This window comes from Ochotona curzoniae, unplaced genomic scaffold, assembly GCF_017591425.1.
Source record: "Ochotona curzoniae isolate NIBS_2020 unplaced genomic scaffold, NIBS_Ocur_1.0 contig_64, whole genome shotgun sequence".
In the NCBI taxonomy this organism is placed as follows: Eukaryota; Metazoa; Chordata; class Mammalia; order Lagomorpha; family Ochotonidae; genus Ochotona; species Ochotona curzoniae.
This window is the reverse complement of record NW_024466502.1, coordinates 48929612-48952511: the sequence shown is the minus strand read 5'-3', so window position 1 is coordinate 48952511 and position 22900 is coordinate 48929612. Positions and strand designations below refer to the sequence as shown.

Here is a 22900-nt window from a genome sequence, read left to right as displayed (position 1 = left end):
GTGTATAAGATGAAGTTTGACACTAAAAAGGAAAAAGAAATGTGTGATAATATGCAGGCATATGCTGCGTCTTGAGTGCTGTGCAAGACTAGGGTGTGAAGGAAAAATTAGTGCGTAGTTCCACTGCCGATGATGTAAAAAAACTCAAGCACATTTGGTAACTTTTAAATTAGATAATATCAGAGTACTCCAATTTGTAGAGAATTAGAGTTAAAAGACAAATGTATTTTGGCTCACAGATTGTTTTTAAAAGTTTTTTTTTTTTAATTGGACAGTCAGATACACATAGAAGAGGAGATAGACAGAGAGGAAGATCTATGTCTGACGATTCACTGCCCAAGTGACCACAACGGCTGGAGCTGAACCAATCCGAAGCCAGAAGCCAGGAGCTTCTTCAGGGTCTCCCACGCGGGTGCAGGGTCCCAAGGTTTTGGGCCATCCTTGACTGCTTTTCCAGGCCACAGGCAGGGAGCTGGATGGGCAGCGGGGTTACCAGGATTAGAGCCATCATCCATATGGGATTCTGGTGCGTGCAAGGCGAGGACTTTAGCCACTATGCTATCGCACTGGGTCCAGCTCACAGAATTTTAAATCCATGTAGTTACTCATGGTATACTTTTTCCATGAACTTCTTGAGATTTCAAATATTTTTGTCCCAAAATATATTTCCTCTAAATTCAATAAACTTTTTGAAGTGCCCTTGTAAAGCTTGTAGCTTCTAACCAAAACTTTATTATTATTCTTTTAAAATATTTATTATTTATTTATTTATTCATCTATTAATTTAAAGGAGTACAAGTTAGATAGACAAGATGACGATCTTGCATTCGTTGGTTAACTCCCTAAATAATCACATCAGCTAAACTGTAGCTTGGGCCTCAGTCTGGGTCTCCCCTCTAGGTTTCAGGCACTCAAGTACTTGAACCATCCTTGCTAACTCCCTGAGCGTGCATTGGCTGGAAGTTGGATCAGAAGTAGATGTGGAATTCAAACCCAGATACTCCGACACCAGGTGCAGATATCACAAGCAACATCTTAACTGCTGTGTCAAACGCCAAGCCCGCTATTCAGATGGTTTAAACTTAAAAGTTCTGCTGAAATATGTATCACATAAAATTGCACCTTTTAAAATTAAAAATCATAATTTTGAAAGCATTTCCAATGAAGACACGAATTTAACATGCCAGATGTAAAAGCAAAAAGCCCCACACTATTTAGACAATTATGAACCACTTTTTTTCAGTTATTTTCTACGTTGGTAGTCACATCATTTTCACTTTAATATTCTAAATTTGATACAAATATATAGACCCAAGGATTTAATTTCACCATTACTATTTCTATGTGTATTACTAGTTTATTTATTTATTTTCAAAATTTCTATTTTGATTGGAAAGGCAGATTTGCAGAGAGAATGAGAGACAGAGGGAAAACCCTTCTATCTGCTGGTTCACTCCCCAAATGGCTGGAACTGATCATTCCAAAACCATGAGCCAGGAGCCTCTTCCAGGTCTCCCACATGGGTGCAGGCTTCCAAGGTTTTGGGACGTCCTCCCCTCTTTTCCCACACCATAAGCAGGGAGCTGGACAGGAAGTGGAGCAGCTGGGACATGAGCCAGTACCCATATGGGATGCCGGTACTTGCAAGGTGAGGATTACCCAACTTAGTCATTACACTGGACCTCTTCTATTTTTATCTTTATTTTTTTAAGATTTAATTATTTTCTATTGGAAAGGCAAATTTACAGATTGAAGGAGAGACAGAGAGAAAGATCTTCCATCTGCTAATTCACTCCCCAAGTGGCCGCAGTGGCCAGAGCTGAGCCAAGCTGAAGCCAGGAGCCAGGAGTTTCTGCTGGGCCTCCCACATGGGTGCAAGGTTCCAAGACTTTGGGCCATCCTCAATTGTTTTCCTCTACCATAGCAGGGAGCTGAATGGAAAATGGAGCAGTGGAGACTCAAACCGTTGCCCATATGGATCCTACAAGCTGAGGTGCCAGGCCCTTCTATGCTTATTTTTACAGCTTCCTGTAGTTAACAAGTCTTTTATCATGAAGTAAGTCATTCACTAAAAATTTCAGGCCATGGTTAAAGACTCTGGTCAGGTTTCTGGAATTTAATGATGATTTCTGGAAAAATCCTACTTGAACTGAGTGTTAACATATGATGTGTATGTAGATGTGGTCTTTCAAGCCCTAACCTAACTGCCTTTTTTGGCAGGGTGGTGGTGGTGGCAATAGTTCTCTTGGCTACTTATTAGTCATGTTATTTTTACTTTAACTTCTGGCTCAACTATTACTATAGCTCCTTTTAGAAATCTAATCATTTAGTCTGAGTTTAATTGATGGCATCCTATGATAACCCACCTCTCCATCACATTCAGTTGCAATTAATCTCTGCTGTGAAAGTTAATTGAAATCTGTGCCACAGCCCACTCCATGGCCACAGCTGGAGTTGTAAATAATCTCTCTCTCTCTTTTTTTTTTTTAACCTGGTAGGGTTTTGTACCTTTCTTACATAGATTACACTTCTTTGTGGGTCTCAGAGATCACAGATTTACAATGATGATGTAGACCAGAATTACATCTCTGGTGTTGCGTGTTGTTGGGTTGTGGATGTAAATCATAGTATTCTGACCAATGGGTGGGCATCTGGCCAGAGTGGACTTTCTTCAACACTGAATATTAAGGCAGAAAAAAATAGCAGTGGTTCTCAAAGAACCATCAAGTGGTTGCAATTGCCTGGTTTCCAGCTGAGCACTCATCCTTCTTTTCAGCCATTTGAGCTGCTGTCTTATCTTTTCAATAAATTACCTTGTCTACTGCCTTGCAATCCCCACCCCGCAGACTGACACACTGAGCCAAGGGGAGGCTGCGGAGATGACAAGAGAGATTTAAGGAGCAGAGCAAAGGCAGGATGCTCTGCCTGGGTTTCAGCCACACGGGCCGCTGTTACCTGCCCTGGATATTTCACTTGAAGAACGGTTTCTAATTAAAAATTTTTTTTTAAACCATCACATCAATAATGATTAAGATTTCAGTCACACAACCTTAAATTGGAGAATTTCAAGGACAAATTAAAGGTGAGAATGATCCTAGAAAATATCTGAGTAAAAAAGAAAATGAGAAATTCGAGGCAGCTTTCAAAGTTCATGTAGTATCAAAGAAAGACATCAGGGTACATTCTCCTGCAAGAAGTCTGAATACCTAAACACTGAAGGCTAAGCAGGGGAGGCAAGTCGAAAAAGGGCTAAAGAAGTCATGATTAAAAAACAGGTGAGAAACAGGGGCTCATTGCTTAAATAACTCTGAGGGAAACAAGCCTGACAGAATGTACATGAGCTCAAGCACCAAAAAGTATAAGGTTCCCCTTCACCCCCCGCCCCCAGGGGTAATGAAACAGCTAAGATTGAAACTAAACATTTCATCCTGAAATTTTCAGCTTCTCTAGAATCCAATGTGTTGACATCCGCTTTAGATTCCACTAACCAGATTTAATAGAGGTCCAAGGATAAAAGGAAACTGGCAATGTAGCACACGGTTCTTAGAGGTGGTATTTGTAGGGCAGCATCAATTTCCCAAGCCAAGAGTGCCAGGGTGAACATGAGAGCTGCAATGCATAGAACTTGCTATTGGATTTCGGTTCAGATTTTGTTCAATGCTGTCCTCAAGGTCCTGCTTCTAGGGGTGAGATTTTTGCTGTACTTTTACTGTACATGGCCTCCCTTTGTTCCACAAGGATTCTTTCTTTCTTTTCTTTTCTTCTTCTTCTTTTTTTTTTTTTTTTTTTTAGATATTAGTAGGTTCTTCTATTACAATAGGGTAGGACTGGGAGCAGGGGTGGAGAGGGGGAACAGGAAGGGACACCTCTCCTGCCATGGTGGCAGGATGCAGACTTCCAGGTAGGGGAGGGAAAGGGTGGAGGGTGGGGAAGAGGAAGGAAAGTGGAAGGGAAGAGAGAAGAAGGGATGGGCTGTGTCCACAAGGATTTTTTTCATTACTTGAAATAGTAACTAACCCTTGAGGGAAAATATGGGCCAATCCAGTGTTTGTTACTTGATTTGATCAGCGCTGAAGCCTGTAAAATCAGCTGGTATTGTAGGATGGGACTTGGGCAGCCTATGACTGTGATGCTGGTTAGCAATAATCACCCGTGATCACTCTGGAATAATGGGCCTATTAGTGATGACCCTCTGAGAGGGGTGTACAGCTATTGATGTATGATTAAGAACATGAAAATTCAGATCATGGAATGAATGGATATGTTGTACAATTCTAAAAAGTGCTGAGAATGACAAACTCAAATTTCTTAATCTTTGACTGAATGTTGAAAATGAAACCCAAAGACTACTGTCACTACCAAAAGAATATCTTTTCCTTAAAACAGCAGAACAGAGAGAAACTCTCCCCTACCAAAAAAGGAAAAATCTCCAAGATTTATCCAATACATTGCCCAATGTTAGTCAATTTACAACATCATCCAATAGTTGATGTGTGATTTAGGGCATTGATTAAAGGGGATTTAGACTGTAGAACTTGAATGAGGATTCATGATAAACTTCAGAATACTCAGGCTACTCATATCCCCAGCCCCTCACCAGGCCTGCCTCGCAGTCAGTGCAGCTCACCTCTGCTACCTGGGCAGTGCATTTAAAGTTGCAATGACCTCCCCTAAGGGAGTCTGCACCATTTCCTACCCCATCATCTCCAATCCTACGACAGGGTCAGATTTCAGCAAGATTCCACATTACCCTTGCTACTTACTAGCAGCAACAGTCCAGGTAATATATGTGTATAATTTTTGAACACATTGAGGGAGTAACCATGATTTTGGTTCATACTGAACTATGGGTGTTAGCTAAATTTATTTTCTCAGTGGCTTACTTATTTCCTTTGCTGTGCAGAAGCTTTTTAGTGTGACATAAAATCCCATTTGTCTGTTTTTCCTCTTCACTTCCTATGCTTCTGGGCTTACATCCAAGAAGTCTTTGCTTCTTCCAAATGTTTGCAGTATTTCCTCTAGTAATTTGATAATATCAGCTCACAGATTTAGACATTTTATCCATTTAGAATAGACTTTTATTTTATATAAGAGGTAAGGTAGGGGCTCTTGTTTCACACTTCTGGAATTTCCCCAATAGCATCTCTTGACGAGATGATCATTTCTCCAGTGATCAATTTTAGCATGTTTGTCCAAGATTATTTGACTGTAGATGTGTGCACTAATTTTTGAGGTTTTAAATCTGTTCCACTCATTGATATGTCTATTTTCGTGCAGGAATCACATCTATCTAAAGTGAAATGTGATAACAAAATCATAATGGGTAGAAAGCAAGTAGTTGTACTTAACCGCCCGGGTCAAGATGCTCACAACAGCTGACATTGTGATATAAAAATTACCGAACTACAAAAGTTTTAAACAATACCTAGTGATACTAGGGAAGGGAGGATATAGAGAAAATTCCAGAATGGCCTAGGGTGGGGAAGGCATGAATTCAATCCAGAACTGATGCATGAGTGAAAGAAACTTGAGGTATCATTGCTGCCTCCTGGGGTATGCACTAAAAGAAACCTTCAATTTGGAGCCAGAACTGGGTACTGAACCAGGTCTTCTGAGTGGAGATATGGGTGCTCCAACCAGCACTTTAATGCCTGCTTTCTTCAACGTTCTTTTTTAATCCCTCTGTTACCCTCACTTAACCCTTTCTTTGACCTCCTGGGAAGGTCCCTAATTACATATAAAAGAAACTATTGAAAGCTATATTATAAGTATCAATGCTTGAAATTCTGGCACAAAGTAAAAATGATCTGCTAGAGGTGTTGGTCTATATGACAGATGTGACTGAATGACAGAGGACAGGAAACCATCAAGCAGTACCTGGTACTAACTGGCTTCCTGGGAGAGTAGGACTGAGGTGAGAACCTACACTGGTTCATTGGCATCGAAAAAGGATTGGAAAAGAAATCACTGGCTGCTTCACTTGGCATTCAGTTTGTGACTTTTTTTTTTAATGTGAATGTATATTTTACCATAGGTCTCTTCTGTAATGGGTGGTCTGAATTATCAACTGAACAACATGATCAATCATATGGATGCTAGTCAGCCAACTCTCCAGCCACCCTCACATTTCCTCATTTGGGCCCATGAACGAAGTAAAATGGTAGTAAGGCTATAAACTCAACAGTACGTCTTTCCTTTCGCTTGGCTCCCACCACAGCTGAGCACTCGGTTTGTCAAACACAAGCAAATGTCGGCCTCTAGTGTATTGACAAAAGCTGGAACTATGTTAGACTTCACCCATCATGAAGAAAGGCTTCTATTAAAATTAATCCAGAATTATTCTTAAATTCTTGCCGCCTTCTGTTATCGCCTATTGACAATAATTTCCACATCACACACAATATTGCCAGTTACCCAGGAAACTGCTTTCCAGAAATAAAAAAAGGAGCACATAGCTTTGAAGTTCATGCATCCTAATGTGTGTTCCATTATGGGAAAGAGCTACAGATAGTTTAGAAAGGATGGGCATCTTGGCTAAGATGCTGCCTGGGGCACCCCTACTCCGTATCTGAATTAGAGTTGCCTCTCTGATTTCAGATTCCTGCTAATGCACATCTTGGAAAACAGCTGGTGATTGCTCAAGTGGGTGGATCCCCGTCATCCACATGGGGGATCTACTCAGAGTTCTAGCCCTTTCCTTGGGGGTGACTCAGTCCCTTGCTGTCCCAGGCAGTACATGGGAGATCTGGATCTTTCTCTCTCATTCTCTCTCCATTTCTCTGCTGTCCTAGTAAACTTATAAAGTCTCCAAAATTAGGGGCCAGCATTGTTGGCATAGCAAGTAAAGCTTGTGTTGAGACACTTGCATCCTTTGCCAGGGTGCTAGTTTGAGTCCATGGGTTGTTCCTGTTAATTAATCTGGCAGAGTAGCAGAACATAGTGCAAGTGCTTGAATCCCTGTTCCTCATGTGGGAGACCCAAATGGAGTTCTTGGCTCCTGTCTTGGGCCTGATGCAGCTCTGGCCATTCTGGATATTTGGGGAGTGAACCAACAACATTTTATTTTTTTTGCAACAAAATTAACTCTCAGCAGCATGTTATTACATGTATGTATGAACATGATATAGCTTGAAGAATTAAAAAGAACAGAGCATCAGTTTGACAAAGCCTCCTTTCAGAGGACCATGAACGCTGCTAAAACCAAAGCAGAAACAATCATCCAATTTGAGGTTAAACTTGAGGTGAATGATAATAAAATCACTAATACTTCATGAAAAGTTTGTGAGGGCAATGCCCAAACAAATCAACAGTTTACACACAGACAGACTCATTTAAGAAGGGATGGAACCATGTTCAAGGTGAAACTTATTGCAGCAGATCATTCCCATGAATTTGCCAAGAAAAATTAATCTTGCTCATACCCTTCCTGAGATGAACTGACAGTAAAACAGCAAGGACAATAGCCAATACCACAGACAGCAATTGGTTCAGCTTACTCAATTCTTACCAAAAAATTAAAGGCAAATGAACTTTTTCCTTGGTAGCTGCTTGAAGTAATATACCTGTGGCATTTGCAGACAGGAGCCAAATTTTCAGCAGCAATTTTAATACATGGGCTCAAGACTAGAAAGCAAAACAATTCTTTGCAAACTGTAATAGGAAGTGACACATGACCTCACCAGTGTGATCCTGAAGACAAAGCCTTGTCCAAGCAACTAGAAGTGGAGGGCCCCTAGAAGTGGAGGTAGTCTGGGTAAAGCAAAACACTTCAGGAGCAAAGGTCTTTATGGTAGCATTTTGGAGGATACTCAAGGCATCTTTTATTGACTTTCTGGGGTGGGGGGGGCGGTAAAAGGATAATAACCTCTGGTTATGGGTAGAGGGTTTTGAGGAAGTTAGTTACAGTTTTAGCAGAGAGTTACATGGGAATCCTTTATCAGTTAGATCATTATCATTGTTCATAATCATTCCTCTCACCAGACATGACTTTTGTAAGAATGTCCATGGAAATCATTAGGCATCCACCTTCAAGTCTTGTTTGGCTCCTTCTGACTTCCTTTTGTTTCCAAATATTAAAATATCTTTAAAGGGCATTGATTTTTCTCCAGATAAAACTATAAGTGCTTGCTAAAATGTCTTCAACTTGATAGAGCTGGTATTGAGAAACAAAACTTGTAACTTTTATTTTAATGTTTTAATCTATTTTTTTTTTCACAAACTTTCTCACATCCCCTCACAAGTGATCTAGTGAGAAATGGAGATGGGTAACAAGGGCTCCTCTTACTAAACTATGTATTTGCAGTTTTTTCCTCTTGTCTCAAAACTTTTGGACCATGACTGATGCTGCCCCAGAAACTCTAAGTTGTCTGTCACCTCCTCAAAGTGTAAGAACAGATGCCTCTGCTTGGCACAGCCTGTGCCTCGTGGTAACAGTGTGAGGGTCCTGAGACAGGGAACTTGGTGGCAACAACGGTCCATTGAACTGCCGGCTTTTACCTTCTTATGGTGCTGCATAAAAGGATGGAAAAGGGAGTGATGTAACTGTGTGAGTGACTGGAGTGCAGAAGTGTATTTTTGTTTATGGTAAAGGCAGGAAGGAATAAGGGAAGACGCAATGGAATACCTAAGTAGTTAATCGGACTGTGAGGTTCTGGAGAAAAATTAGAAGGAAACTGCAGTCACTGAATGCAGGCTGAAACACGAAAGGCCAGGTGCTTTGGTGTGATGGTTTGAATCCTCTCAGCAGTTTAAGAATTTTGGTTAGCTTATAATACTTAAAGGCAAAGGAATAATGTGAAAGATGAAACTTCTACAAGAATTTTGTGACAGCTGCAGAAATGAAGACAATCACATTTATCCCTGCTTCTTTCATTTCTTGAATAAGACTTTGTAGAGGACCGGGAAGGGTGGTTGGTGATCACTTTACAAATAAGTGAATACTTAACATGATTTTGAGGAAAGAATTTAATACAGCTAGAGAAAGAGTTGAACCTGAGTGGAACAGAAAAACACATTAGAATAGTTAGTCCTTTAAATGAGTAAGAGTTTGGACAATGCCCCAAATAAGTTTCTTTTGATGCAAAAAAAAAAAAAAAACTAGAAAGCTATGCAATGTTTTACTAGAAAATACGTTTCCTACAAACTCATTTATTGTGTACGATGCAATGCTAGATGGTTGGAAGGCAAGAATGAGTGACTTGTTCCCACTATTCTGGTACTTAATGCTTATTAGGAAAACAACAAACACATCAATATATTTATGTATAATCCTGTAATATGCTTGTAAATCAATTGTAGAGAACTGATCCTTGAGTGGAATGTGAAGAGACAATCAGAATTTCAGCGGGTCTGGGAAAGCAGACATTTCCGAAAGAGTAGTGCGATGATGGCAGCAGAAGACTAAAGCTTTTAGGAGGTCATGAGTGTGGATGCTCCATGCCTGTGTTCAGTGCAGGTGGAAGAGAGACTGCAGAGGGCCTTAGAACCCTTCACTTCTGCTGAGTTGGGTTACAGAGAAAATGTTACTGAACACGAACCAGGATATAGGCTCTCACAGAACACACAATCTACCAGTACTGTGAAGTTGCAGTTCCCAGCCTCCGTTATTGTGAGACAGACATTTGCCATTTATAAACTACTAAGAGATAGTATTTTGTTACAGCAACCCAGATGGGACACGAGGATTATAGAAGCCAAGTTGGTGATGCATTTGTTGCCCAGCTGACACGAGGGGACTCAACTTTCACAGTCATGGAACAGGTGCCTACAAATAAGCTTTTGTTGATAACCTTCAACACAGAATACCTGGCACATGGTATGCCTTTAATACCTGATTTTTAAAAACGGACTCATATATGGTGTATTTAATCAGAATCAACTTTTACGGTCAGGTTCAGGTCTCGGTGTATTTTACATATGCACTGTCAATAGCACAAAGTTCTATAGAGGCAGGATTGCAAAATGCCTTTTAAAGGTACTTTTGTACTTACAATACACACTCTCCTCCCACTGACGGGCTTTGCCCTGCCTTGCGTTCCTCCCCACAACTTCTCTCAGCATCTTCTTCCAGCCGGCCCAGCAGGGCTGCCCCGCCTTCCGGGAGCGGGGCGCATGCGCGGCAGGTCGCGCACATGCGCAGTCCGCGCGCCGCCGCTGAGGAGCCGGCGCTGAGGTGGCCTCGGAGCGGGAGGAGTGGTGGTGGCGCTATGGCCGAGACGAGTGGGGAAGTGGCTTCCGTGCCTGCGGCCGGGGCTGCCAATGGCCTCAACAACGGGCCAGGCGGCATCTCGGCTCAGTCCAACAACCCGCTGTCTCGCAAGCTGCATAAGATCCTGGAGACACGGCTGGACAACGACAAGGTAGCCGTAGCCGCCGGCGCGGGGTCTCCTGTCCGCCCCCAGCCCGGAGGGAGTCCAGGGAGCTGGTCCCGTGGCCCGGGAGGCCAGGGAGCCTCCGCAGAGGCCTGGGGGCTTCTCGGGATTTGCTCCGCTTGGAGGACCGGCTGGGGGAAAGCTCCGGAAGAAGTGTGCCCTGGCCAGCCGAGCAGGGGTCCCTGAGTGCCTCAGGAGCACAGTGGGGCTGGCAGGTGGATGGCGAGCACGTCCACCTGCAGCTGGTCACTGCTGCTCGCCCTGACCCGTGGTGTGTGGGCTCCTGCAGGACTCCTGGACCGCGAAGATCGCGGGCTCTCCCAGGCACCTGCTGAAACTGCGTGATGACCCAGCTGTCTCCCCTGAGCTCCTGGGAAAGTGGTCATGGCAAGCTTGCAGGAGGAAACGAGCCAAAGTGAGAGCTTTCTAGATACAGGGTCGCTGAAGATAAGCTGCGGATGAGAGGTTGACCCCTGTGTGTAGAAAAGTAACATTGCAGTGTGTAAGAAAGAAGGGTGCTATGGCCTGGAGTTTCAGAGATAACTGCTGAATTAGGGTATTATGAATTACATTCTGTTAAAATGTAAAAAGTGGTGATGTTTGATCTCATTGGTACAACTGGGTAGCACTCTCCCCTTTTTACCTATGAGAGAAATAAGGAGTGCAGAAAGCAGCTAGGCCCAGGTCTCAGACCCAGTACCTGGTGGAGCCGTAACTTTCAGTGTAGTCAGTGTGATTTTGTTGATCGTTTACTGACAACTTTAAACTCTAGGGCATTTCAAGACTGTAATCAAAGGACATTTTAGTTTGTGGCTTTGTTGTCTGCACAATGAGTGTGTGCAGTTGTAATAGCTTTCTTTTTTTTGATTCAATTGCTATTGGAAACATGGAAGAGTAAGCTTATTGACTACACTGAGGTCAGAATTTGTATTTGTAGAATTGGAGGTGCTATTGGCAAATCCTGGGCTTGACCCTACAGCTCTCTCCTCTATCCATATTCTTTGCAAGAAAACTCTTTGTTTCTTTTGTGACTTCAGGTGCACACCTGATGGATATCGTAAAGACATAAACAGATCTCTTTCTTTGCTCAAAGTAAAGAATATTAATTTCTTTTAAGTAAAGAATGTTAGCATTGACTCACTCAAGCAGAAATCATACAAGTAATTTTTTTGTTTTGACCCTTTTTTGTATGTGTTATTCAAGGCAGTAACAAATCCTGTAGCCCAGGCCTTGCCATAAAAAAAAAAAATGTTTTGCAATCTCTCCTTTTCATCTTGATTTAAAACTATTGGATTTTGTCTTTTTAAAAGACAAATCTTTTTGCATATACTTATTTTCTGGCCCCTCTGCCACCATTCATGCACAATGTTGGAATAAACTTTTGAAGTTTTAAAGCATAAATTACATGACCCGCCTGCCCTAAACCTCTAATAGTTTCCCATGGCTTTGTGTTACTGGATTGCAGTCTTCTTTGGTTTTTCGTTTGAAAACAGGCTTTACCCTCTGGGTGGCTCGTTCCCACCATGGAGGCTTTAGTTCAGAAGTCACTTTGGAGAGATCTTCATCTCTTAAGTTCCTCTAAGTTCTGCTTCTCTGCATGTAGTTCCTGGTGTGGAGGCTATCCGTGGTACTGATGGTATGGAAGCTTCCAGACATAGTTTATGCATGCACAAATAAATGTGCATGTTTGTATTCCTAAGGAGTAGATATTATAAGTTCCTGGAAGCTGCTGTTTCTCAAAACTCATGTAAGTAAAGATTTTTCTTTCCTTTTAAAATGTATCAATCATATTTTATTTGATCAGTCACTTCCAGGTGGACACTTAGCTTATTTCCACTCTTGGGAATTGCAGTCAGTTCTGTAGTGGATCCTGTCGTTATGTGTACTATTATGTTCCAGAAATAAGACTTCTGGTAATTTGAAGGTGACCCAGTCGTTTTTTGATTATACAGTGGAGCCCAGTAATTTGGAAGTGATTTCAGTAGGTTTTGGTTTGAGATTAGGAAATCAGTTCCACTCACTTTCTTCTGTCACCAATTCTGTAGGAGATGTTGGAAGCTCTCAAGGCACTTTCAGCCTTTTTTGTTGAAAATAGTTTGCGTACACGGAGAAATTTACGTGGAGATATTGAACGCAGAAGTTTATCCATCAATGAAGAATTTGTAAGCATTTTCAAAGAAGTGAAGGAGGTATGTAAATTTTTTCTTTTCTTTTTTTACACTTATTGAGACCTTACTATAAGGTTGGTTCTGTGCTAAGTTTTTTTTCAGTTGATGTTTGCTATTAATATATTGTGTTCACATAGAAAATTACTCCTGTTGCATCTGGATCTTTATTTGGGGTTAGTATGGTTTCTGAATCTGCGACTTACGTTAATATTGATTCTTAGAAACTTGTAACATCTTTAACATGAGATTTCTCTTTGAGAATTTTAGGCTTTTCAGAACAACAAAAATAACTTTCTCTGAATGTTCTTTGTAGTAGAATATCCTTCCATTGAATACCTCTCTGGAATAACCACTTTTCTGTTTGAAATGGACTGGTGTTCATTTACTTTTACTCCATCATAACTTGTGAAATACTCACATGAAGACTGTAAGATTTGCTGACCACCAGTGAAAGAATACCTCAGCTGAATATATAGAAGAATTTAGATGGCGCGTGTTCCAGGAAATCATGGTCACGAGACTCCCTTCCCCGTGTAGTGGAAAGACAGCTGTGCAGGAGAGGGCTGCAGGGGAAGGAGAGCGAGGAGGAAAGGGGGCAGGGGATTTTAAACTCCCCCTGACGTGGAGGCTGGTTGGGGAAGCTTCAGCCCTTCGCTGGTGGAGCTGTGATTGCACTGCCGAAGGGGCCCACTAGAATTCAGTCCTTCCAGGTTGCAGCCTGAGATTGGGCTCAAAACAAGCTCTGCCCTCTGGGTTACTCAAGCAACCATCAATGATGAATTACTCCAATTCATACATAGTAATTTGTCATGTTTTAATGTGTAATCAACATGCCATAGGGAGAAAATAAATTTGCATTTTATTGTATAATATTATTATAATACGTAATGATATTTCTCTGAATCCTAGAAGTTTTTTTTTTTTTAAAGATTTATTTATTTTCATTGGAAAATCAGCTATACGGAGAGGAGGAGAGACAGTGAGAAAGATCTTCGGTCTGATGATTTACTCCCCAAGTGAGCGCAATGGCAGATGCTATGCTGATCCGAAGCCAGGATCCAGGAACCTCCTCCAGGTCTCCCACATGGGTGCAGGGTCCCAAGGCTTTGGGCCATCCTCAACTGCTTTCCCAGGCCACAAGCAGGGAGCTGGATGGGAAGTGGAGCTGCCGGGATTAGAACTGGTGCCCATATGGGATTTCGGCGTGTTCCAAGCCAGGACTTTAGCTGCTAGGCCACCTTGCCAGCCAGAGTCCTAGAAGTTTTACACATGGTTTCAATGAGTGCTAATGAAACTTTTCTTAACATCTTGATAATGTTTCATTGACTGAAGGTTGATACTCTGAAACACTGAAAGGAAAGCTTATAATACTTACAGAAGGGCCTGACATGATGGCCTGGTGGTTAAATCTTTGCCTTGTATCTGCCAGGATTCCACATGGATGCTGGTTTGTGTCCTGGCTGCTTTACTTCCCATCCAGCTCCCTTTCTGTGACCTGGGGAAACAGTAGAGGACGGCCCAAAGCCTTGGGACCCTGCACCCACATGGGAGACCTGGAGGAGAATACTGGCTTTGGATCAGCTCAGCTCTGGCCATCAGGGCTACTTGGGGAATAATCAGAAAATGGAACACCTTTCTCTCTGTCTCTCCTTGTGTCTTTATACCTGCCTTTCCAATTTAAAAAATAATAATACTTATAGAAAAAAGGAAGAGAAATAGCATTTTACATATCTAGGTTGTAGTCTCTAAATGCCATTTCTCATTGAACAATCTTACCAGTGCCAGTGAGTTTATAATGATGCTGAAAATTAAGCAGGAGCTTCATTGGTTATCTTTGGTAAATATAAGGGAATTTGTAGCTTATGATTTTGAAAACTCTGAAGTAAAAGGAGGGACTCGAGTGCTTATATTCTGTGACAAATGCACACAGTTACTGATGAGAGACTTTTCCTAAAGGAAATGTCTGTTAATAAATGGAGAAATGGTAAAATTGGAAGATGAAATTTTTTGACCACTGTTGAATTTATAGGTCTAGCTTATTTTGGAAGTATTTTTGTGCTAAGTAATTCCGTGGCTGTCTTCTCCTATTTAGGATGTTCACCAGCATTCTACTAGAGGTCAGCGTCACCTTGCCCTTGCCCTTAGCTGTTCTTACCAAGAGGATCTTGACACTATCAGATGGACAAATTTGCTAGGGTGGCCAGTCACTGACCTAACCCTTGGTTATCTCTAGCCTTCTTCAAGGAGAAACTATCAGGGCCTGGTGTGATAGTGTAGCGGTTAAAGTTTTTTGCCTCAAACATGCCAGGATCCCATATGGGTGCTAATCCCGGAAGGCCTGATTCCCCTTCAGCTCCCTGCCTGTGAGCTGGGAAAGCAGTCCAGGACAGCCCAAAGCCTTGGGACCCTGCACCCGCATGGGAGACCCGGGAGGAAGTTCTTGGCTCCTGGCTTCAGATTGGCGCAGCACCAGCCATTGTGGTCACTTGGGGAGTGAACCATTGGACGGAAGATCTTCCTCTCTGTACATCTGCCTTTCCAATAAAAAAAAAGAGAGAGCGGGGGAGAGGGAGAGAGAAAGGAGAAACTATCAGACATATGACTCCTAAGAAAGTCACACATCACTCATCAAGAATTCTACCAGAAAATTGAACTGCAATATCATCAAGAATATAGATCTCACTGCCATCTTACAGGAAATACTGGGGAGGTGTACTAACACCGTGAAAATGCGCTGTGAAAAATCCTGAATGTTGACAACTATATAAGCAAGTGAGCTGGTTTCTTCAAATAAATTGTAAGAAAAAGATAGGAATAGTGAGAACGAAGGTTAAAGACAGAAACTGTATCTTACTTGATTTTTAAACAATTTATATAAAAAAAGAGCTATTTGAAAAATATCACTGGTTTTTGATCACTGGTAGGTTTTGGATATTATAAGATTATAGTTAAGTGTTTAGATGTGAAATGATATTGTTATTTTTCTAAAGTTCTTTTGGAAGTACATGCTTATAGGTAGATGCTTGAAATGGTAGCTGAAATTGTTTCAGAGTAGTTTACAGAGGACAGAGGAAGAGAATGTGCGAGGTTAACAGCAGGTAGAGAAATGGATGAGTACCCATGAGCTGGTAATTGCCGAGTGAAGGATATTCATATTGTCTCACTTTCCAGTTCTGTAAAAAGTTGATAAAACGTTTTTAGAAAGTTGATCATAATCATGTTCTATTTTTCTACCTGTAATTTAGGGATTTTTTTTTTTAGTTGGGGAAAAACAAGAAGGTAATTTACTATAAATTCAAACAGACCTCACAAGCCATGTAGTCTTGAATTACATTTAGTAGTTCTGCATTCACATCATATATTAAAAGGGATAATTTATATTTTCAGCTCAAATTTATCAGCATATCATTGAAGCTAAAGTAAATTATTGGGAGTCAGGGTTGATACAATTAGTTAGATTAGTTAGATTAGTTAGATTAGTTAGTTGATACAATTAATTAGATTAGTTTGCTTAGGTATTCTCTACTGTAGATATTAGTGATAGTTTGAAATCGTGTTGCTTTTACTGTTCACCTCAAAGCCGCTTAGGAGTTAGCTTCATTGTACTTCTATCCCATTTATAGTAAAATACAGAAAGTAACATTTGGAATATCTGGTGCCAAGATTATAGATTAAAGTACCTTAAGGAGAGAAAGGAAATGACTCTTCGTTTTAAAACTAAAATTTATGCTTGTGTTTTTCATCAGTTGTTTCCTAACTGTGACTTGTTCTCACAAAATGTTTATAACATGCCTGACTACTTTCGTATTTCTTGCCCCTATTGGCCTTTCCAGTCACAAAGCTGGTGCTTTTTAAGAAAGAGTTGTTTTATTTATTTAAAAGAGAGTGCCAGAGGAAGAGAGGGAAGGAGGTGGGGGGCAAACTTCCGTCTGCTGGTTCACTTCTCAAATGTCAGCAACAGCCAAGGCTGGGCCAGGCTAAAATCAGGAGCCAGTGCGTCCTGTTCTCCCAAGTGGGTGGCAGGGCCCCAAGTAGTTAGTCTGTCCTGTGCTGCCTTTGCTCACAGGCTTAACTCCCTGTGGCACAGCACCAGCTCCAGAACTGCAGTGCATCTATTGGAAGGTCTGGGCTTTGTGTTAACTGGGCCTGCGATAAGAGCCCATTCATCAAAAATGTTCCTTCCTTGCATATTTTTCAGTTGAATGGCACTGAATCAAATTTGGTAAAAGATGATGATAGTTTAGAGTTAGCTAAATACAATTTTATAATGTGAGTATGTTTTCATATTAAGACAGAGTTAATAAAGGACAAAGAGATCAGGCGATGTGTTGCAAGGCTTGCTTGTATCAGTCCGTGTGAGAGATAGCTGTTGACCCAAAGTAAAGCAAGGGAAGGGGTGAGAATTTCCCACTAAGAGAGTATAAATAATAGGATATAGAGGCCAGTTAAATGCATGCATCTGTGGAGGCAGCTGGAGATCGAAAGCAAAAGGGAGCATGGTTACTGAGATCCTAACAGATTTTTCGCATGATCTAGTATGCAACAAGATAGGTTCAGGTACTGTTTTTAGTTTATTCAAATACGCCTATTTCCACTAATTATAATATATAAATAACTCATTCCAGAGAAGTCAGTGTCAGAAATAGAACAATTCTTTTTGATGCCCTGACCCGTAACTCTTTTATTCTGTAGTCTTGTGTATGTTCTTCTGTACATATTGGATGTTTTCTTCTAAGAAATGTATTATTTCGTGACTTTTTGCCTTCTGAGGGCGTCTTTTCACAGACTTATGCACACATATTCTCATTGTTAATGTGTACACAAATTTATGTACGTTTATATACAACAAATGTGTACAATAATTTATGTAACTGTTGATCATACAATTGCATGCATAACTGAGTACTTCTGTTGGACAAATTTATGTTAATAAATTTACAGATATAATTGCGCATTTACTGTGCAAAATGATGCTTTGAAGTATGTACATTATGAAATAGTGAATATAACTAAATAAAATATGTGGAGTCTCTGGTCATAGGAACGTTTTTAGAACTTCTGAATAAGGAGGTATTCATATTTTCAAAAGCATGTACTGTTTTTGTGTTATATTCGTACCCTCTAAAGAAAGTAGATTCGTTTTTATTTTTTTTTAAAGATTCTATTTATTTAAAAGACAGAGTTAGAAATAAAGGAGGAGGAATGGAAGGAAAGAAGGAGGGAGGAAGAGAGAGAGACTCCGTCTCCTGCTTCATGTCCCAAGTGGCCACAGTTGCTGAATGGGCCATGTCAAATCCAGGAGCTGGGAGCTTCCTGCATGGCTGCAGAGCCCCCAAGGACTTGGACTATGCTTTTCTGCTTACCCAGGCACATTATCAGGGAGCTGGATCAGAAGTGGAGCTGCTGGGACATCAACTGGTGTCCATGTGGGGTACTTCACTGCAGATGGTGTCTTAATCCCCTAAGCCACAACACAGCTCATGGACTAGTTTCTTTATTCATTTCTAATTTTAAATATGAGATCTCTTGTTTTGCCTGTCAAAGAAAAAAATTCATGGAGGTGAAATATATATTTAGTTTCTGTTTTAAGAAATGAAATTTGTTTGTTTAACATTGTGTAGGATATTTGATGTTATTTTTAATTTTTTACTTTTCAGGAACTTGAAAGCATAAATGAAGATGTTCAAGCAATGAGCAGCTGTTGTCAAGATATGACAAACCGCTTACAGGTACTGTATGGGGTGGCCAGATTTTGCTATAGTTTCTGGTGCAAAATAAGTTTTCAAAAATTGTTACAAAAGTAAATTATATATGTGGGATCTGCTGCATCATGCCCTGTAGGAAGTTTCAGTAGGACTAGGATACTTTTTAAACTCTAGTTGTTCTTACTCTTTCTGTGGAGGACTTCTTAGTATCTCCAAGTGCCTTTGTACTTTTGTTCCATTAGTGGAGAGCTAACTCAGATTTTGGACTTTCAGTTTTACAATATCCAGAAGTCCAGCAAGAATGCCTCGCTCTGGGGAAAGGATTAGAATAAATTCAAGTTAAAGGTGTACCTTACAGGCCCATCTTAATGCTGATTCATGTTCTTGCTGAAAAAGAAATTGCAGAAGTTTTGAGTCTACTCATTAAGACAGAAGTAAAGTTCTAGTTTGCATCCTCAGCCATTGGATTCACTAGCCTATTGCGTGTGATTCTAGAATAGGTGTAGAGCCAGTTTCTCCTCATGTTCAGTCATGGCTCTGTCTGCTGCCCTCGCTTTTAAAGTCCAGGCTTACACATTGAAGATTCTCCTGAAAGCATTGACAACAGCAGCAATTCTACCAAGAATCATTCATCTATGAGGTCCACAAATTAATTGTAAGCTATTTCTGTGATCTCTCTGGAACTAGTCAATTTGCTGTTTCTCAGATTTTAACTTTTTCTTGTTTTATGTACATTTTGATATATTAGTAATATGTCAGATATGATTAGTCAATTTATGGTCTCAGTCTAATTTTTGGATCATTATTCTATAAAAATCTTGTAATCTTTGCTAATTATTATTGGCATTTTCTTGCATGTACTTGGTTGCTTAGAGATTTTGCTGGGCCAATCTCTTTCTTCTTTATTTTCTTCTAGCTTCATTGAATTAGGTTTTTCTCTACTTGTTAGAATTTTCTATATTAGAATCTTGTGTTTATTTTGTAATATTATAATAGATTAGTTAGCTCTTTGTGTTCTTAGTAGTAGTATCACTTAAATCATAATTTTTTTGGTAAAGATTTATTTATTTTTATTGGAAAGTCAGACATATAGAGAGGAGAAGAGACAGAGAGGAAGAGCTTCCATCTGATGTTTCACTCCTCAAGCAGCAACAATGGCTGGAGCTGAGCCATTCCGAAGCCAGGAGCCAGGAACTTCTTCCAAGCTCCCATGCAGGTACAGGTCCCAAGGTTTTGGGCCATCCTCAACTGCTTTTCCAGGCCCCAAGTAGGGAGCTGGATGGGAAGTGGGCCTTCCAGGATTAGAACCAGTGCCTGTATGGGATCTTGGTGCGTGCTAGGCGAGGACTTTAGCCACTCGGTTATAGTGCCAGGCACTATATATTTGCATTCTTTTCAAGATAATTATTTAGTTTTTCCTAAAACTAATTTATTTGAGTATAGTGTTAGTGGAATCTTAACAGTATCCACTCATACTATTATCACTTGAATGATATTTTTAATTAATTCACTCATAAAGCATTTAAAAGTGTACCCACTCCCCTTTTCTAATATACATGCTTGAAGGTTTAATTTAACCACTTAATTATTTTCCAAAATACTTTGAATATATGGAGTATTTTAGATATTAATATAATGAGATATAAAAATTTAATTAGTAATCTTGAACATATTATTTTTTTTCATTGTGGCTTTGTAAATTAGATTTTGAGGCATGTATTTCCTAATGAATAGTAATCTTAATATTTAAGATAAATCAACATTGTTTCAGATAATAAGCTTCACTAGTATTATTAAACAGTATCGCAGAATTAATACAGTTTGTAAATGGAGACTCAGAAAATATGCAATAACTGCTTTAAATTCTTACTGCACAGCATTGTACTGAAATGTTGTATTCAGTGATTATCAGATAGTATTAAATATAATATACACTCAGTGTAGTGATGACTGGATTTAAAACCAAACTAGTAAGTATTTTTTGGTATTGATTTTGTGAAGTGTTTTTTCAGAAATATGAAGAGACATGTATTGAAGAAATGAGTAAATACTATATTTGAAAAAAAAAATCGCACAAGGGTCGAATTTGCAACAGTGAGGGGGACTTTATAAAACAGATGGTATTAGGAATTAGATGTACCAGATTTACTGGATTGGAAGAGTGATTGCTCCAGTAGGGTCTCTTGAGATCCATCGTGTTCAGTTTTATTACTGAATTTAAGAAGACTGCTGAATGATCTAGGATCAAATCTGTTTTTGAAAAAATAGTGATATTTGTCAAACGCATCATTTGATTGCAAGAAATACAGACTCAAAACCGCATCACCAGGGGTGGGATGGTGCTGTTGGTATGAGGATGCCATGGAGGTGTGAAGGCAGATGTGGATCTGACAGTCTGAGACTAAAGTTTGTGCATGGATAAGACCTGCAATAACAAAAATGTCTGGCATTTAGATCTGAGGCCATTGTAGAAAGCCTAGTAGCAAAAGATTGGCTCTTGCATTGCTCTAGAATGAGAATGAACACTATTTTGATCTTTTTGTTTTGATAGCCTTTCTGTTACAACTGACTCTCTTGGCACACTTTTTGTCTGCTTTATAGTTTCCACTCACTGGTGCCTTAATGTGTATATAATTCTTGCTCACTGAATGTCCTTCAAGACATGGAGCATCTATCTCTGCCTCATAACCACTCCTTTTTGCTTACTGCTTTATTTTTGTCATCTTCTCTCATTGAGATCTTTCAGGGACTCTTATCAGCTACCCTTATCTGTTCAAATTTGGTTAATCTTAGAATTAAATGCCTTTTTATTTTTTAACCTAAGTTTTCCGTCTTGATCCTTGATGTTCTTTGTCAGAGGCAGCCTTGTGTCCTTCAGATTGGGCTGTCTCCAATTGCCGGTGCAACCTTATTTGGCAGGTAATTTGTGACTCCATCTTGTATCTATCTTGAATATTCCTTTTGAGTTATGCACCAGTACTTCAGTAGCTTATTTACCCCATTTACAAGTCTTATATTCTCTTGGTTCAGTTTGCAGTCATGTTCTTTAGTTTCTTCTATTGCTTCTCTTTTACTAAAAGTAGTCATGAATTAGTTTCTCATGCAGCATTGCTCTCTGTAAGCCCTACCATTACGTATGTGTATATTGAGAACTCCAGGCAAGGTCCTCTTATTAGTGTGTAAGCCTTGAAATATCAGTTTTAGTTCTGATGGTCTCTAAGCTCTTGAGTTCCAGAGAGTGATTCCATTTGCTCCAAATCTGAACTCTAAGATATGGGAATGCTGGTTTTCTGACATAGTAAACCTGGAATGTACTAATGCTGGATATGCTTATAATTCTAGGCAGCAAAGGAACAAACTCAAGATTTGATAGTGAAAACTACTAAGCTTCAGGCTGAAAGGTAAGGCTTTTTTCATATTATTACTTCTTTATTTATATATTAAGAAGAAAGTAAGTTACAGATAGTTCCAAATCAAAGTTAAAGCAGATGAATAAGAAACATGGTTCAAAATTGATACAATATGAAAAATGCTATTTGTCACTTGGTTATATAAAAACAAAACAGTAAATTTAGGAGCATTAAACTTACTGGATTTGAGAGATTATTTTCTCTTTGGAATAGAGATAATATATTGAGTTCAGAAACAATTGCTTTTTAAAGTAGATTTTTAGGTTTTTTAGTATTTAATATTTAGTATTTACATTAGTATAAATATAGCTTAATAGTATAAATATTAATATTTAGTATTTTACTGTTTTTCATAATCATTATCTTATTTTTCTAAAGTATGATTAATTGCATTTGGCATACTTTCTAAATTATTTTTATGGTTTATCCAAGTAGACACATCATTGATTGATTAACTGAATGAACAAAGGTAGTGCTATGTAGATTAGTGTAATGTGTTGACTATTGCTAAATTCGTTAGCAGTTAAACAAACTCAGTCGTGCATCATCATGTCTGGAGTAATAAAACATTATACCTTGGAAGGGAAAATGATCTACTATTGTATTTGAGTAAACCCCTTAAGTTTTGGATACCCTGGATATTTAGAGATACTGATACTTTAACTGCTTAATGTAAAGTTGCTGAATATAGTATAGCGTAGCTTGGTGTAGTCAGTGCAGACCTGAGCTCCTAAAAAGTCCAGCTCACCACCTGTGTTGGCAAGCACACTTTTCTTGTGGATTGTCTGTGACAGGCTGCACCCTTTTATACCCTTGTGTAGTAGTGGGGAACAGCTTTGACAGATTGTACATGGCCTACAAAGCCCAAGATATTTATTGTGTCAACTATTAAGGAAAAGTTTGTTGGTCTTGTTCAAGCTAGTGATTTCTTACTCTGAAGATTTAATTACTTTTTTTAAAGTCATAATTGTAGATAGGGAGATACAAAAGCGTATCTTTCCTCTTCTGGTTCATTCTCCAGAAGGCTGCAATGACCAGAGCCGAGTCAGGCTGAAGCCAGGAGTATCCCACGTGAGCAGCCTGTGCTCAGACACTTCAGCCTTCTTCCACTTCTTTCCCCAAGATATTAGTAGGGAACTGGACATGGAATAGAAGTGGAACAGCTGAAACATGAACCTGTGCCCATATGAGGTGCTGGCAGTGCAGATGCCAGCTTTACCCTCTGTGCCACATTACCAGCTTTAAGC

General features: G+C 39.8%; 1 protein-coding gene across 2 annotated transcripts in view; it reads left to right on the top strand.

The window, feature by feature from the left end:
• The first annotated feature begins 10183 nt into the window (after nt 1-10183).
• Nucleotides 10184-22900, top strand: part of COG6 (component of oligomeric golgi complex 6) — a 64387-nt gene continuing 51670 nt past the window's right edge. For both annotated transcript variants that reach the window (XM_040991480.1, XM_040991479.1), the window contains exons 1-4: nt 10184-10358; nt 12416-12559; nt 18196-18267; nt 21586-21644. In XM_040991480.1, the coding sequence (XP_040847414.1) occupies nt 10206-10358; nt 12416-12559; nt 18196-18267; nt 21586-21644 (428 nt within the window). In that variant the 5' untranslated portion in view covers nt 10184-10205. The remainder of the gene's footprint in view (nt 10359-12415; nt 12560-18195; nt 18268-21585; nt 21645-22900) is intronic.